At 33.2% G+C, this 15266-nt stretch overlaps 1 protein-coding gene across 3 annotated transcripts in view; it reads right to left on the bottom strand.

The window, feature by feature from the left end:
- Positions 1 to 15266, bottom strand: part of LOC113038982 (high affinity cAMP-specific and IBMX-insensitive 3',5'-cyclic phosphodiesterase 8B-like) — a 47430-nt gene that overhangs the window by 5729 nt on the left and 26435 nt on the right. For all 3 annotated transcript variants that reach the window (XM_026196811.1, XM_026196810.1, XM_026196812.1), the window contains exons 11-21: positions 11725 to 11776; positions 10346 to 10423; positions 9861 to 9937; positions 7828 to 7992; positions 5336 to 5393; positions 3445 to 3574; positions 3150 to 3348; positions 2028 to 2245; positions 1814 to 1952; positions 1573 to 1740; positions 824 to 953 (exon numbers count right to left, since the gene is read on the bottom strand). In XM_026196811.1, the coding sequence (XP_026052596.1) occupies positions 824 to 953; positions 1573 to 1740; positions 1814 to 1952; positions 2028 to 2245; positions 3150 to 3348; positions 3445 to 3574; positions 5336 to 5393; positions 7828 to 7992; positions 9861 to 9937; positions 10346 to 10423; positions 11725 to 11776 (1414 nt within the window). The remainder of the gene's footprint in view (positions 1 to 823; positions 954 to 1572; positions 1741 to 1813; positions 1953 to 2027; positions 2246 to 3149; positions 3349 to 3444; positions 3575 to 5335; positions 5394 to 7827; positions 7993 to 9860; positions 9938 to 10345; positions 10424 to 11724; positions 11777 to 15266) is intronic.

The following is a 15266-nucleotide window of genomic DNA, read 5'->3' as shown; positions in this document are numbered from 1 at the left end:
GACCTTGGGAACTAAATCTGCGGAGAGCTCAAGAGATTCTGCTTCACTGCATCCTGACCCCAGACTACGGAAATCAAAGGCACACACACAGATGCACATTCTTTCTCTCTCTCACATACACACACACGCTAACCCCTTCCCCTCTCCACCAATTTTAAAGTTTCCGTGACATCACGGCTGTTGTGTGTTGACAGTAAGCAGGTTAATTCTCTGGGGTTCGGCTCAGTGGGAAACAGAACCTAAAGTTTCCAAAGCTCGCCCCAGTCAGCTCAACCTCTGGATAACATTATCACAACCTCTCAGCAACCATCTAACACAACCCCCATTCTCAACCCCTCCAGTCCAACATCTACTGCTGCTAATGGACCATTTCATCTCTTTTAGGAGAACCAGATGAGTCAAAAAGATGCCTGGGAAAGTATTCTCTCTCTCTCTGTCTCTCTCCCAAACACACACACAAAATACTTCCTCATTATTGTGTATTAGACTCATTTTTTATGGATTTGTTGTAGAGTGAAATATTTCATATTTTTGTTATATTCACAAATGATTTTGTTGCAAAATAAAGATCATCATGAATATTACAGCAATCTTAAGGCAAGATCTAATAAACTAGTTCAAGATGATTGACATGAGAGCAATGTATAAATTGCAAATAAACCTTTTGCCCGTCTTTTGATTGCCTGTCCTTTTTCAGTTGGCTGTGAGGACTTTTCATAAACAATGAAAAAAAAAAAAAAAAAAAAAAATTATATCAATCACATTTTTGATTGGTGCAGCCCTGATTATTATGTAGTGTGTGTGTGAGTGTGTGTATATTTACCATCCCAGGCATCAAACATGTCCGTGATGAAATAGTCGATAAATGAGATCTGGGATTTAGGAATGCTGCAGGTATTCCGGTCAAACACTGGCATGACAACCGGCAAACCTTGTCTCTTCTCCTCGTCAGTCTAAGGAAATAAGGAGATTGCAAATACAGAAAGCAAAGACAAATTTATATATATATATATATATATATATATATAAATAAAAAATCAATTTAGTGACTGAATAATTTTATCTGCCATTATTTGGCCATTTTGAGATGATCAGAATTAGTCAATAACTGTGGCATCTTAACTGTGCTTTTTCAAGAGATAATGCATGCAATGTTATGAATATATATATTAATACTATATTAATATAACATTAAATATTAATATTAAAATTATAATTTTAAATTCAGAACATGTATTTTGAATTTAAATAGTTGATGGTTATTAGTTTTTGTATATTATGTAAAATATAATTGAATAAATAAATGTATACGAATAATACATCTATTTTTTTAATCAAGAAACTAAAACTAGCCTTTTCAATAAATAATGTGTGCAATAAATCATTTCTGCTTCAAACATTTTTGAAGTAAATATTCCGATATAGCTATTTAAGATATTATACTTTATACTATACTTCAGAAACGATATTTCACTTGGAAATACAATATTTTATTAAAGTTAAATGACAATAAAAAAATGTATTTCATTGCAAGGATGTACTGTAAGTGCAATAGTGACTGAATGTTTTTACCTGAGCAAAGTACTCCTCTGAAATGCGACCAGCCCATTCGATGCAGAGCTCCAGAGGTCTGCAGGGATTGGCCACATCAGCACATTTAATCAACATCCGTTTAATTAACAGACGATTCTCAGGAGAGTTGCGAATACTGGCCTGACCCTCACAATCACTGCCTTCACTCTGTAACACATGCAGATCTGCATTTGTCAGACTGTACTCATACAGTATGGAAAAACAATATTGTGCGTCTTACACTGGAGCTCGTCTCCTCAATGGCACTCATGGGTTTGTTGATGCTGTTTACGAACTTGTTGACGTGTTCAAAGTGTCGCGTCATTTCTGTCGCCAGCACCATGTCTATTATGGCCTGCCGTAGGGTTCGAAACTGAGTCCTGAGTAGGTAGAGGTTGAGAGAGTTTAGTGCTGGATCAGCGCGAGTCAAGTGAAGCTTTAGCTGACACTGATACCTTTCCATGTTTTTGAAGATGTTGCACTTGCTGTCTCGTACAGTAAGCTGGAACGCTAGAGCGGCGTGGTGACTCTCCAGGACGGCCGTGTCGTTGTACAGAATGGCCAGATCACTGCCTGCATTGCACAGGAATGAATTGGTGCGGCCCGGGTGGTCAACGTCATGGACGGTTGCTGCCAACAGCGCCGCTACTTCATCCAACTGGTCAAGACTGCCCTGCAAACACAGCACAGATACTGTAGGTAAGTTATAGAAGTAACTCAAAAAAATTACCTCAATATTAGTGACTGACTGTTTTATGAGATTAACAGCATCAGTCAAAAATCTGGCAACTTAACAGCCTTTATCAATAGATAATGCACAATTTTTAAGTGCATTTTAAACAAAATATTAAGAAAATAGTATAAAGATTTTTTGCTTTTTGAGTGTTCTAATTTTTTTTTTGTTCAGTTTCATTTTTCAAAATAATTAGTTTGAATTAACATTAATTAGTTATTTGAAAAATTTACTCTAAAATTTAGTTAAATATTATTTTTAATAATATTATATGATTATTCATAAATTAGTTTAATATTAAATAATGTAATCTAATATAAATATTAAATTAACAGTATTTATAAAAATGCATGTTCATAAAATATTAAATAAATATTAAAATATTATAATTAAAAATATTCATTAGTTATATAATTCATTCTGGATCATTTTAATAAAATTCAGATTCAATCCAGTTTATTTGGCTGAGGTAAACTGTAAATGTATGGCACAACTTTATTATTATATTTAATTGATAAAATTACTTTATAAACTACACATTTATTTACAATGAAAGTTTTACAAAATAATTACGCTTTTAATTTAAATAACATTTTGCATTAATTTAATGGTTTTTATATTAGCACTATTAATAATTAATAATATAAGAAAACATTTAGAAATTTACAACGATGTTAATCATACTTTTGAATAAATGATTGAGTAATGATGAATGGTCAAAACAAGTAAACAAAATCAATTTTGAAAAAAGGCTGTTCTTACCTTTGGCCGATGTTTCCATTTTTGATCAAAGTATAAACAGAGACATTTCTATTTCTGTATTCTGATTGGTTGTGGGGGTTACCTTGACTCTGTCCTTGCGCAGGAAGTAGGCTGTGGCGTGCAGGACGTCTGCGGCGTGTGTTGAGTTGTGGTAGGAGTTGGATGCGTGGTAATTAGCCTCGATCACCTGCAGCCACGAGCGCATCGTGGCCTCTGTGCAGTTCAGGAACTCACACACACCAAAAGCAGAGAAGATCTTCATCCCTAGGTATGACAGCGGCCTGCGAACACACACACACAAACACACACTATAACAATCAGAATTTTCCCCCATTAAAAACAGGTTTTACACAAAGAAATGTCTCGCTTTCTGGTACCTCTTGTGAGTAGCTGCCTCCAGCTCCAGAATATTGAATTCCCAGCATTCCTCCTCGTTGAGCAGCTCTGCGATGGAGGACGGGATGTCGTTTAACGGGACAGGCACTGCCAGCTGACTCTGACTCATATCTGAAGGTCAAATGGGTGATGGCCAAACATTCAGTGTCAAGATAAAACATGGCAGAAAGGCACAAAAACATTTCAGATACTTTAAACTAGTGTTAATTATATACTATTGTCACAATTATTAATATTTTGAATTAGCTTAAATTTTTATATTTTCAGTTTTTAGTTTCAAGTTAAATGTTTTGTAATTTTGTTATTACTTTTGCCATTTATTCTTTTTTAAGGGGTCATATGAGGGTCATATAACATTATTTTGTGTATTTGGTGTAATTAAATCTTACGGTTAAAAAACACATTAGTTTCCACATAATGTACATTATTGTTGCTGCTCTATGCCCCCCCCCCCTTTTCTGAAAACGAGTTGATTTTTACAAAGCTCATTGTTCTGAGAAGCGAGGTGTGTTCTGATTGGCCAGCTATCCAGGGCGTTGTGATTGGCCGAATGCCTCAAGCGTGTGATGGAAATGTTACACCCCTTATCATACGGTGATGTTGTGTCCTGGAGTGATGAGACAAAACCAATAAAACCCATTACAAATGAGGCATTTGTTGCATCCAGTGGGGACATAATTACTGATTATAACGATTTATACACGTTGCATCAGGAAACAGTCCTCCGTAAAATGCACTGCACACATCTGAATATTTGGGTTGAACTGTTCTGGAACACTGTTGTAAATACAACTTAACCACTGATTTCTAGTCATGTCCTCTTTTTGGAAGGCCAAACAAAGAAGCTTCGCCTTCACAATGAAACACACAGCTTTTCCACGACGTGGCGACGGCAGAAAAAATACTACAACAAGAATCAAAGTTACACCTTCTTTCTTTGTTGTGAACATTTGGGTGGCGTTATGCAAATCTTCCCACTCAGTGATGTAGACATGTGGGGGCGTGTTTAAATGAGGCGTTTTTAACTTTTATAAAGAATATTTCTTTTGGTTTGAGACTTTGGTCTTTGCTACTTCAGGGATCTTATCTATTCACGAACAGCTTGTAACACTCCAAAGAAAAGGGAAAAATTTAAATTGCATCGTATGACCCCTTTAATAATTCAGGTTTCATTTATTGTATTTCAGCTTTAGTTGAAGTTTTAGTTTAGTTAAATTTTTAGTAATTTAGTTTTTAGTGATTTTTTCATTTCTATATAATTTAGGATTTATATTTTTATTTTAGTTTTTTATTTTAATTTATTGTCATTTTGCCATGTATTTTTGTCATGTGTTTTTTACATTCTATTTGGCTTCCATAAATTTTTATTTCAGTTTTAGTTAAATTTTAGTTTTAATTTAACATACTATTAAGGTTTAATTTTTTTGTATATATATATATATATATTATTGTTATGTTTTTGTTTATTTGAGGTTGCTTTAACTTAAGGCAACATTTTTAATTCTCATTTAGTTAATTTTATTTGATCTAATATTTATGTTTTATGTAATCTTTATTTATATTAATTGTAGTTTTATTTACAATTACCCTGCTTTAAACAGCTTTGAATGAAAACCTTTTAACTCCCTAAAGTTTAATCCCTCACTGTAACTTTTTATTTTCATTGTGTTACACATTTTCTTGCCATAATGTGTATAATTATGTTACAAGTATTTAATTAAGTGCTTTTATATTTAAAATTACATCCTATAATACTAAATAATACTTAATAGGTAAATAGGCTGAAATCGTTTATTTAAAGTTGGTTTAAAACATCCAACATTTCATCCAATCTGTATTATATCAATAATCATTTTCAGGGATGGAACTTACTGTGCAATGCACTTTTGGAGAAGACATACTCATTCCCAGAGAGCCTTCTGAGTCCGTCCTGAAATTTAGAAAAAAATATACATCAATATATCTGACTGACATGTAAGAGAAAAAGACTTGAGGAAGTCAAAATATCGCTTCCAGCCAACATAATCATAACAACACACTTAAGCACAGCACTACCACGCTACCCATAATTCACTTGCGCTTGCCATGCTCTCACGAGAAAAGCCATTTATCAGGTCTACAGGATATTAAACACACAGAAAACAGATCCAGATTCAAAGAGACTCTTCCAGTACTTAAAACAAACTTAGTCTGAGATGTTGCAGGCGTAGGATAATAGAACTGTACATGTATAAATATGACACACACACATCCCGTCTGTAATGATCACCGGCCACAGCTGCACTATCTCAACTTAGATATTACACTGTATGATTGACCTCTGACCTCTCCCTCAAAAGGTCACCCACCAAAAAGGTCATTTGAACTCTTGAGACTTGTGCATTGCATCCGCTTGACCTTTATGTAACAGAGAAAAATGACATTATGAAAAATGAGTTATTTTGCATTTTAATTAATCAGAACTATACCACCCGTCTGTAAGTTTGGGGTTGTTTGATCAAAAATATAGTAAAAAATAATAATTTTCAGCATAATTACTGCAGTCTTCAGTGTCACATGATCTTTCAAAATCATTTGAGTTTGCTGATTTGCTGCCCATGAAACATTTGCTATTATTACCAATGCTGAAAGCTCCATATTTTTGTATTAAACAGCATTTAATTTGAACAGAAATAATTTGTTGTAAATGTATTTACTGCCATGTTTGATCAATTTAAATGCATCATTTCTGGCAAAAAAAAAAAAAAAAACCTAGCTGACTCTAAACTTTAGAACAGTAGTATATAATTGATATTCAAGAATTAATCCATCATTAATCCATCAATAATATTTAATAAAACATGCCTATATATTAATAACAAAAGAATTAGCAACATGCTGTTTCCATGCTTTTGACCAATGGATTTTCACAATTTTTGCATGACTTCTCCAGGTGTTTGTGATCAGGTCTCTACTTCACATAATGAGTAAGAAGTACTTTGCAACTGAGAATAACTAGATTATCTTTCAAGTCAACATTTTATTAATTTCTGTGACTTTTCCTGGCCTACAACGTTTGAGAATCCCTGATATTCCCAAGTCTTTCAGCACAGTGGGAACTCTGCCAAATAACAATCTCTAAATTCATGTCTGCAGCCAAGAAGTAAACCCTGTTCAAACTTCTTGGTATTTGTATCCAGCTATATTAGGAAACATATCATTTAAGCTTCACTGTTCAGTTACCACTGCATCGCTGTGCATTGGCAAATTGCTTCGTGGCATCACCAAAAGTCTCTTTGAATCTCAAAAGAATGACTTCTGTTCTGTGTGTACCTGCAAATCTCTGTCTGTGTGAACCCTCTTTTAGTCTAGCAAGTATATTCTTGTCTAAAACTTTTAAAATCTGGTTTAAAAGTGGACTGCTTTTAAATGGGGAGATGTCTGTCAGACATCAAGACTGCTGTGTAAACAAGTGCGGCACTGTCATCACAGACTGCTGGCTAACTGTGAAACAGCCTGTGCCAGGCAGCATGGAGCTCAATGTATCTGTGCCACGAAAACAAGAGCATTCACATCTACTCACTACCAATGACATGCAGTCACACGCTGTATATAAGACCAGTTTCCTGGCAAAGCATGTCTGAATTTCTCCCGTAATGATGATTCTCTGCTGAAAAAATCTGGTCTCTGTTTGTTTGTGTACAGGAAATCAGTTTGTGAAATTTCCCGGCTGTTTAATATTGATCTGTTCTGTTTATGATATCTTTTTGACTGCATGTGTTTGAAGAGTATTTTTAAGCTATTTCTGTGAATCATGTGGGAGTAAGATGACTTCTAGGCTTTTGTGTCTTTTAGGTCCAAGCAGGAGTCATATGATGGTTTTAGCTCTTTTGAAGTATAAAATTAAATTAAACAAATAAATAAATAAGGAAAAAGGAATTAAGGTTAGCTTTTAAAATAAATAAATTAATAAATGAAATTAAAATATGAAATAAAATAAAATAAAAAGGGTTAGCAATAAAATAAAATGAACAGGGTTAGGCTCAACAACCAAATCAAATATACAGTAGGGTTAATGCAAAAAATAAAATTAATAGAATTATGGTTAAAATAAAATAAATTAAAATAATAAAATAAAATAAAATACAATATATATAAAAAATGTATAGAGTTATGGTTAGCAATCAAATCAAATAAAGGATTAATAATAAAATAAAGGGTTAGCAATAAAATTAAATGAATAAGATTAGGGTTAGCAATCAAATAAAATATAAGGTTAATAATACAATAAAATTAATAAAATTATGGTTAGGAATAAAATAAAATTGAATAATAATAAAATCAAATAAGCACCTTTAAGAATAAAAGGTGAAATCTCGACTTACACTCATAAGCCCCCCCACCAGGTCATTGGTGTGGGGATCGTCCTCTTTTGAGGCCAGTTGGGGTGAGTAGAGTTCGGTGGTCCTCAGAATCTCCAGAACACGATCCAGAGCTTCCGCTACTGTCACAGGACTGCTCTCCTGCGCTGCGTTAATGATATTTATCACCTATAAAGACAACAAATACATGTAGAACAAGAACAGAAGGTGAAAGAAAACAACAAACCACTACTCAAAGGTTTACATCCATAAATATGTCTGTAGTAAAGAATTTTCCCCTCTGACGTCTGTTTTGCTTCCATTGTCACCAACAAATCAACAGTTGTGACAGAGTACTCATATATACACAGAGACAAAGGTGTTCAGCATGTCTCAGGGTGGTGTGCCATTGAGAATGGAATTGAGAACACATAGATTCATAGAATGATAGATGTATGGATGGATGGATGGGTAGAGAGAACAACAGAATGATACAACAATGGATGGATGGATGGATGGATAGACAGAAGGATGGAAAGACGGACAGACAGACAACAATAGAGAGAACGAGATAGATAGATAGATAGATAGATAGATGGATAGATAGATAGATAGATAGATGGATAGACAGATAGATAGATAAACAGATAGATAGATGGATGGGTAGACAGAACAACAGAGAGAACAGACAGACAGATACAGGGTTCGTACAGAAACTGCTAAATGAATTTCCAGGACTTTCAAGGACTTTTCAAACACTTTTTTGGGGGGGATTTCAAGGACTAAAATCGGACTTCTAAAGCAATATTTTTTATTATCTTTCAAATTCTAATAAACTAATAAAACAAATGGCACAAATAAAGTGCAGGACAAAAGCATGCAATGACTGTGGCAACTTTAACATTTGAAAGGATATTATGGTAAAGTTATCGCTTCCTTTTATTTATTCTTTCTTTCTTTATTTTTCTTTTAAATCACACAAATCAAAACAATGCAGTTGTATTTTTAAATATTGTAACTTATTTAGGGTTGTCACTAATTATTATTTTGGTCATCAAGTAATCTACTGATTAGTAATCTGATATTTTTTTTGTAATACAAATAGAGCTAAATGAAAAAAGGCTTTAGTATGACTATTTATATATAAACTAACCATGAGACAATAATAATTGGTCCAAATTAAGTTTCAAAACCAAGTAATTACATAGTTTTATTGAACAACCCTGATAAAATAGCCCTACATAATGTAATATGCCTACACAAAATATGAACATAACCAACTTAAGTTTACTATGTTAAGCAACACAAACTCACAGCATATGCAGAGGAAGAGTTTGTGAAATGGAGATGAGCTCTACACTTGTAAATGATAACAGTGCAACACAAAACATGTCAGACTTTATATGCGTTGCAAAAGTAAACCCAAACGAACAGCACATGCAATAAAAGACAAAAACAATATAATCAAGATTTTTACCACAAACACAATTTATACTAACATCGCAAGACCGTTTTTCACCTCAAGGAGTAATATTCCGAGATCTCGTGCGCTGCTAAAAGCCTGGCGAATTGGCTCAGTATTTATATCAGACGCGCTGCATTGTTAACTTTGCGTAAAAATTTTGTTTTATGGAGGAAACCCCCCTCCACCCCCAACTTATTTCATATATATATATATATATATATATATATATATATATATATATATATATATATATATATATATATATATATATATACTGCCCTTTAAAAATTCAAGTACTTTTCAAGTACCTTCTCAAAAAATTCCTATTTTCAAGGGTTTTCCAGTACTTAAACTTCAAAAAGTCAAATTCAAGTACTTCAAGCAATTCAAGCACCTTGTACAAACCCTGCAGACAGATAAATAGAACAATAGACAGACAGACGGGTAGATGTATATATAGATAGATAGAACAACACAGAGACAGACAGATAGATGGACAGATAGTTAGATAGCTGATTCTGTGTTGATTTGTACTAAATCAGATGGTTATAATTATTCATAGGTTAATGCTTTTTTTGGTTTTCAGGTTTACCTTAGTGATTGGAGCTTCAATAGTCATGGAGTGGATTCTGGCCATAGAAGAATATCTGCGGTTCTGTAGACTGGGAGCTGAGAAAGAGAGAGAGAGAGAGAGAGAGAGAGAGAGAGAGAGAGAGAAAGAAAGAAAGAGAGAGAGAGACAGAGAGAGAGAGAGAGAGAGAAAGAGAGAGAGAGGGCTCTTTAAATAGATCCATCTGCGTCAGAGTGCACTGAGACTGTGGGTGTGCTGATGTCATCAACGCTGGCCACGTCACAAAAAGCCCCACACACACACACATACACACACACACACACACAGTGACTCACATAAAACACAATGACTCACATAAAACACAAACACATTATAAACACACACTCAAGTGAACACATGAACACAAATCTCTTCTCTGGATAATTACTTCTGGACTTTTAAAGGGATTGGCTTTCGCTCGTTTCTGTTGGTGTGTTGTGACGAAACACATCCTCTCTTTCTCTTACCATCGCTACTGTGAGAGCTGATGGATCTGACGTCCACAGACTCTTTCCTCCGGTCCTTGTGACGCAAGGAATTGCATTCTGGATAAGGACAAAACAGGGATGAGTGCAAAGAGTGTGCACACACACACAAAGACATAACTGCATTCATCATCTCTTATCTGAAGACAGCCAACCAGCTCCACTATTTTTACCTGCATCATCATCATCATCATCATCATCATAATGATCATCAGAAGCACAGCAGTACAGCAGAAAAAAATTGAGCAGGACAAAAACCATACACTTTCCTTTTTCACAATAATAAAAGACCAGATGGTCATATTTGTTAAATTAAAACAAATACAATTTAATTTATTATTTATTGTAATCTCTTATTGTTTTTTATAAATTGATTTATATTCATGTTATACATTACAGTTTTATTAAACATTAAATTATTTACATTTAGATAAATTTTTATTTTTATTTAATTTGTAACTATTAAAAATAATTAATATAAATATAAATGATATAAATATTAATACACTGAATATAATAAATATTAAATCTAATGTAAATACAGCAATTCAATTATTGTTTTATTATATATATATATATATTACTAATTTAAGTCAATACTTAATGCTACTTTTAACAAATTATTTTATTTAAAAAGTAAAATAAGAATATATTAAATATTATAATATTAAATATAATTTAATATTAAATTAAATCAAATAATTTCATTTGTTTTGTTATTTTATGTAGTTATTGTTTTATTTAGTTATTTAATTATAAATGTAATTTTATACATTTAAATTATATTACAATTTAAACTGTGAATTAACCCAATTGTATAAGGAGCACTCTTAAATGAATACATTTGATACATTTATTTTTTAAATAACTTTAATAATTTTATTAAAGTGTCACTTTAATTTAATTTAAATTTTTATAAATGTAATAAAGTGCACTCTTTAACACATTTTCTGTTTTTAATTTTATCAAATTTTTTATGTCATATAAAGAATAGCAATAGTGATTCTTGCACTAGAAAGCAGCACAAATGATGTGAAACGCTAAACACTGTTACTTACTGGGTCATGTCACATAAGCACACGCACGCAAATATATTGGCAAGCAAATTATTCTGGCTAATTTTAACAGTCTGACACTCAACTGTCCCAGGGTGCACTGCAGCCATCTGTTTATTCTACGATCTGTCTCTCTATTTTTCCCCTCTACTTCTCGAGGCAGCATTGACCCTAGCAATTTAATTCACGCTTTTGTTTGCTTCACAGAATGTTACAAAAACCAAACCTATACAGAGCCATTATGGGTTACAGCGTGCAACACAGACAGTAAACCAACAAACCATTAATGATAGTCTGATGTTATACCTGATTGTGAGTGTTCACCACAGCTTTTCTCTTCTTTGCTCAACTTATGAACCTGCAAACACAGATTTCTGATCAGCTCTCTCTCTCTCACACACACACACACACACACACACTGATTCCTGAGCGTTTAAATCTCTCACTGATCTCACTGTAGACTTTCTGGCAACAATATAACTAAAACAAATGTGCATAATGATATCAGGTGTCAGATGAATTAAAGGTTGATTATGTTTTGTGTGGATTACAGCGGGTAAGTTTACAGAGTTAACTAGTCTCAGGTCCTGACATGCTTGGTTGCTGAGATATTTGTCAGATGTCCCTTTCTTGTCTAAGTGGGTGGTTTTTGGCATGCCATGAATTTATCACAATAGAAACATTTTAAACAAACGTCAACAATTGATCCTCACATCGCAAAATTAAAAGTGCTATTGAACAAAATACTTGTGAAAAAAGGAGGAAATAAAAAAAAGTGAAATATTAATCTCAGTACATTAAATATAATAAATATAACATGTTATAAAATGAAATATGCATTCTAATTAAAGTCAATACTTCATACAGTTAAATTATATTTTAAAGGGTTAGTTTAACCAACATTTTTATTTTGTCCATGTTCTACTCACCCTCAAAGCATCCTAGGTGTATGTGACCTTCTTCTTTCAGAATAATCCAATCTAAGTTATATAAAAAAATGTCCTTGCACTTACAAGCCATTCAATGTTTGTTGTCAACAGTTCAGAAGACGTGAAATAAAGTGTTCGCATCTGTAATAAAACGTCCCTCACACCGCTCCGGGGGGTGAATAAAGGCCCCCTGTAGCGAATCCATGCATTTTTGTTAGATAAATATCAAGATTTCAAATGTAATGAACTACAACATCTGCCTGCACATCTTCCGGTTCCCCACAGTCAGCATAAGTAAGAAAAAAAGTCTTTATTATGTTTGAAATCTGGATATTTATCTTAAATTAATGCATGGATTCACTACAGGGGGCATTTGTTCACCCCCCGGAGCCGTGTGAGGGATATTTTATTACTAGGGCTGGGATAAACTATTATTTTTTAAACTATTAATCTAGCGATAATTTTTTCGATGCATCGATTAATCTAACGATTAATTTTTCCAGACCGATTCGATTTCGATTATCTCCCCATTAATTGACCACTAACAATTTATACATGTTGATTTACATATCTGAATGAAAAAAACATGAATTCCTTAACATTGCAATATATGTTTATTGCTCTTAAAATGACAAAATAAAAGACTGACTAAGAATGCATTACTTTGCACTTGTATAGAGATAGCATTCAATAAAACCTTGAAGCCTTGAAAACACATAGCTTACTGAAACAAGCTTACTGAACACATAGGGCCTAGCTTACTGAAAAAAAGTTCTTCTTTCAGATGAAAATAACAACAACTTAATGTCTAGCATTCAATAAAAAAGGTCACCCAAAATACTTGTTTAGAGCAATTGAAAGAATACAGTAACCAATGTAAACTTGATGGCTTTAAGCTAATACAGAGAGTGCTTTTCCAAAAAAAATTAAAAATAAAATAAAATAAAAAATTAACAGTGGGAGCCAGCAGCCTGTCATGGAGAAAAAAAAATCTCCGAATGCTCCACGTGAAACTTTGGTGTTCCGCCCTTTTTCTATCGTGTCTTTGGTCTATTCTACATCACTCACCGATCAAATAAGGCTTTAACAGCCGCCAAAAAAAAAAAATCAATGCAGAAAACCCCCTGGATTGATTATATAATATTGGACAGAATGTTGATCCGGCCATCGCGTATATTCAGCGCACATAAGGTAAACGTTTTGCAAACGTTTTTTAGAGGAATATAAACAGGTCGACGAATCGATGCGCATATTTTGCTTCGACGTCATCGATGACCTCAACGCGTTGTCCCAGCCCTATTTATTACAGATGCGTGCACTTTATTTCACGTCTTCTGAATTGTGGACAACAAACACCTGCTTACCCCTATTGAAAGGCTTGGAAGAGCAAGGACAATTTTTAATATAACTTAGATTGGATTATTCTGAAAGAAGACAGTCACATACACCTAGGAAGCTTGAAGGGTGAGTAGAAGATGGACGAATTTTTATTCTTGGGTGAACTAACTCTTTAAGGTATCCTTGTTACAGTTTAATTATACATTTAAGTACAGAGTAATATTAATTAACTACATGTATTTCTTGTACATGTACTTTTCAACAAGGACAATATAATATAAATGTTTATTCAATATATCAACATTTATAATATTGCAATATATATATGATTTCTGAAGGATCGTGTGATACTGAAGGCTGAAGTAAAGATGCTAAAAAAATTCACTTTGCATCACAGGAATAAATAACATTTTAAAGTGTATAATTATTATTATTATTAAATGGAAATCAGTTATTTTAAATTGTAAAAATATTTCACAATATTACTGTTTTAACTGTATTTTGATCAAATAAATGCAGCCCTGGTAAATCAATCAATTAGATTTTTGCTGTTAAATCACACAATATGACTGAAAACTAAGCAACTTCCAAAATGTCTTGTTGCTTGTTGTTGCTGGTTAGGATAGAGCCTTAGATTTACATTGAATAGACAGGATTTATCACTTGTGGCTCCGTCAGCTCTGTTCCTGATCAGAACACGGTTTACTGAATTCTCCTGGGTGGAAATCCAGCCCGCCACAATCCATTTAATCCTTTTAACACGATCAAGTTTTGAATGAGTGAAACAGGATTTTCAGTCTTAGGTTAGAGATTAAAGAGTGCTGCCAAAAATGAAACTACGCAGTGTGAGGTTTGCTTTTTAGTGAAAGTTACATGGTACAGAAAGAAAAAGCAAATATGGTTATTTTGTACACATTTTCACACTCGCACACACACACACACACACACACACACACACACACACACACACACACACACATAAATCAAAAACAGATGACATGTAAGCAGAAGTATAAAAGAGCTTAGTTACACTGTCCTGTAGGATGAGGTCAGGTAATCTGATTAATCGAGGCAACACATTTCATGACAAACACACGCACCGCACCACAGGAGAAGATTTACTACAAGCCCACTGATAATTAGTGTTATTTTCATCTTGTTTAATCCAGCAGAATTTGTAAAGTGCATTTCAATTTGTTCATTTCCTAATCAGTATTTCTAACATAACAGAAAATATTGATTTTAATTTATAAGAATTGATTCACCAAGGCAATAAAAACAGTAATATTGTGACATATTATCAGAGTTTAAAATAACTCTTCTCTACCTGAATATATTTTCAAATATAATTTATTTCTGTAATGTAAAGCTGAATTTTCAGCATCATTACTCCAGTCTTCAGTGTCACATGATCCTTTAGAAATCTTTCTAATATGCTGATTTGCTGAAACATTTATTATCATTGTCAACTTTGAAAACAGTTGTGCTACTGATTAATATTTTTGTGGAAACTTTGATTCATATTTTTTTTAAGTCTTTAATGAACAGAAATAAAAAAAACAGCATTTATATGAACAGAGA

Source organism: Carassius auratus, chromosome 21 (assembly GCF_003368295.1).
Source record: "Carassius auratus strain Wakin chromosome 21, ASM336829v1, whole genome shotgun sequence".
NCBI lineage: Eukaryota > Metazoa > Chordata > Actinopteri > Cypriniformes > Cyprinidae > Carassius > Carassius auratus.
The sequence above is the reverse complement of the archived record's forward strand: the minus strand, read 5'-3'. Positions and strand labels throughout refer to the sequence as shown.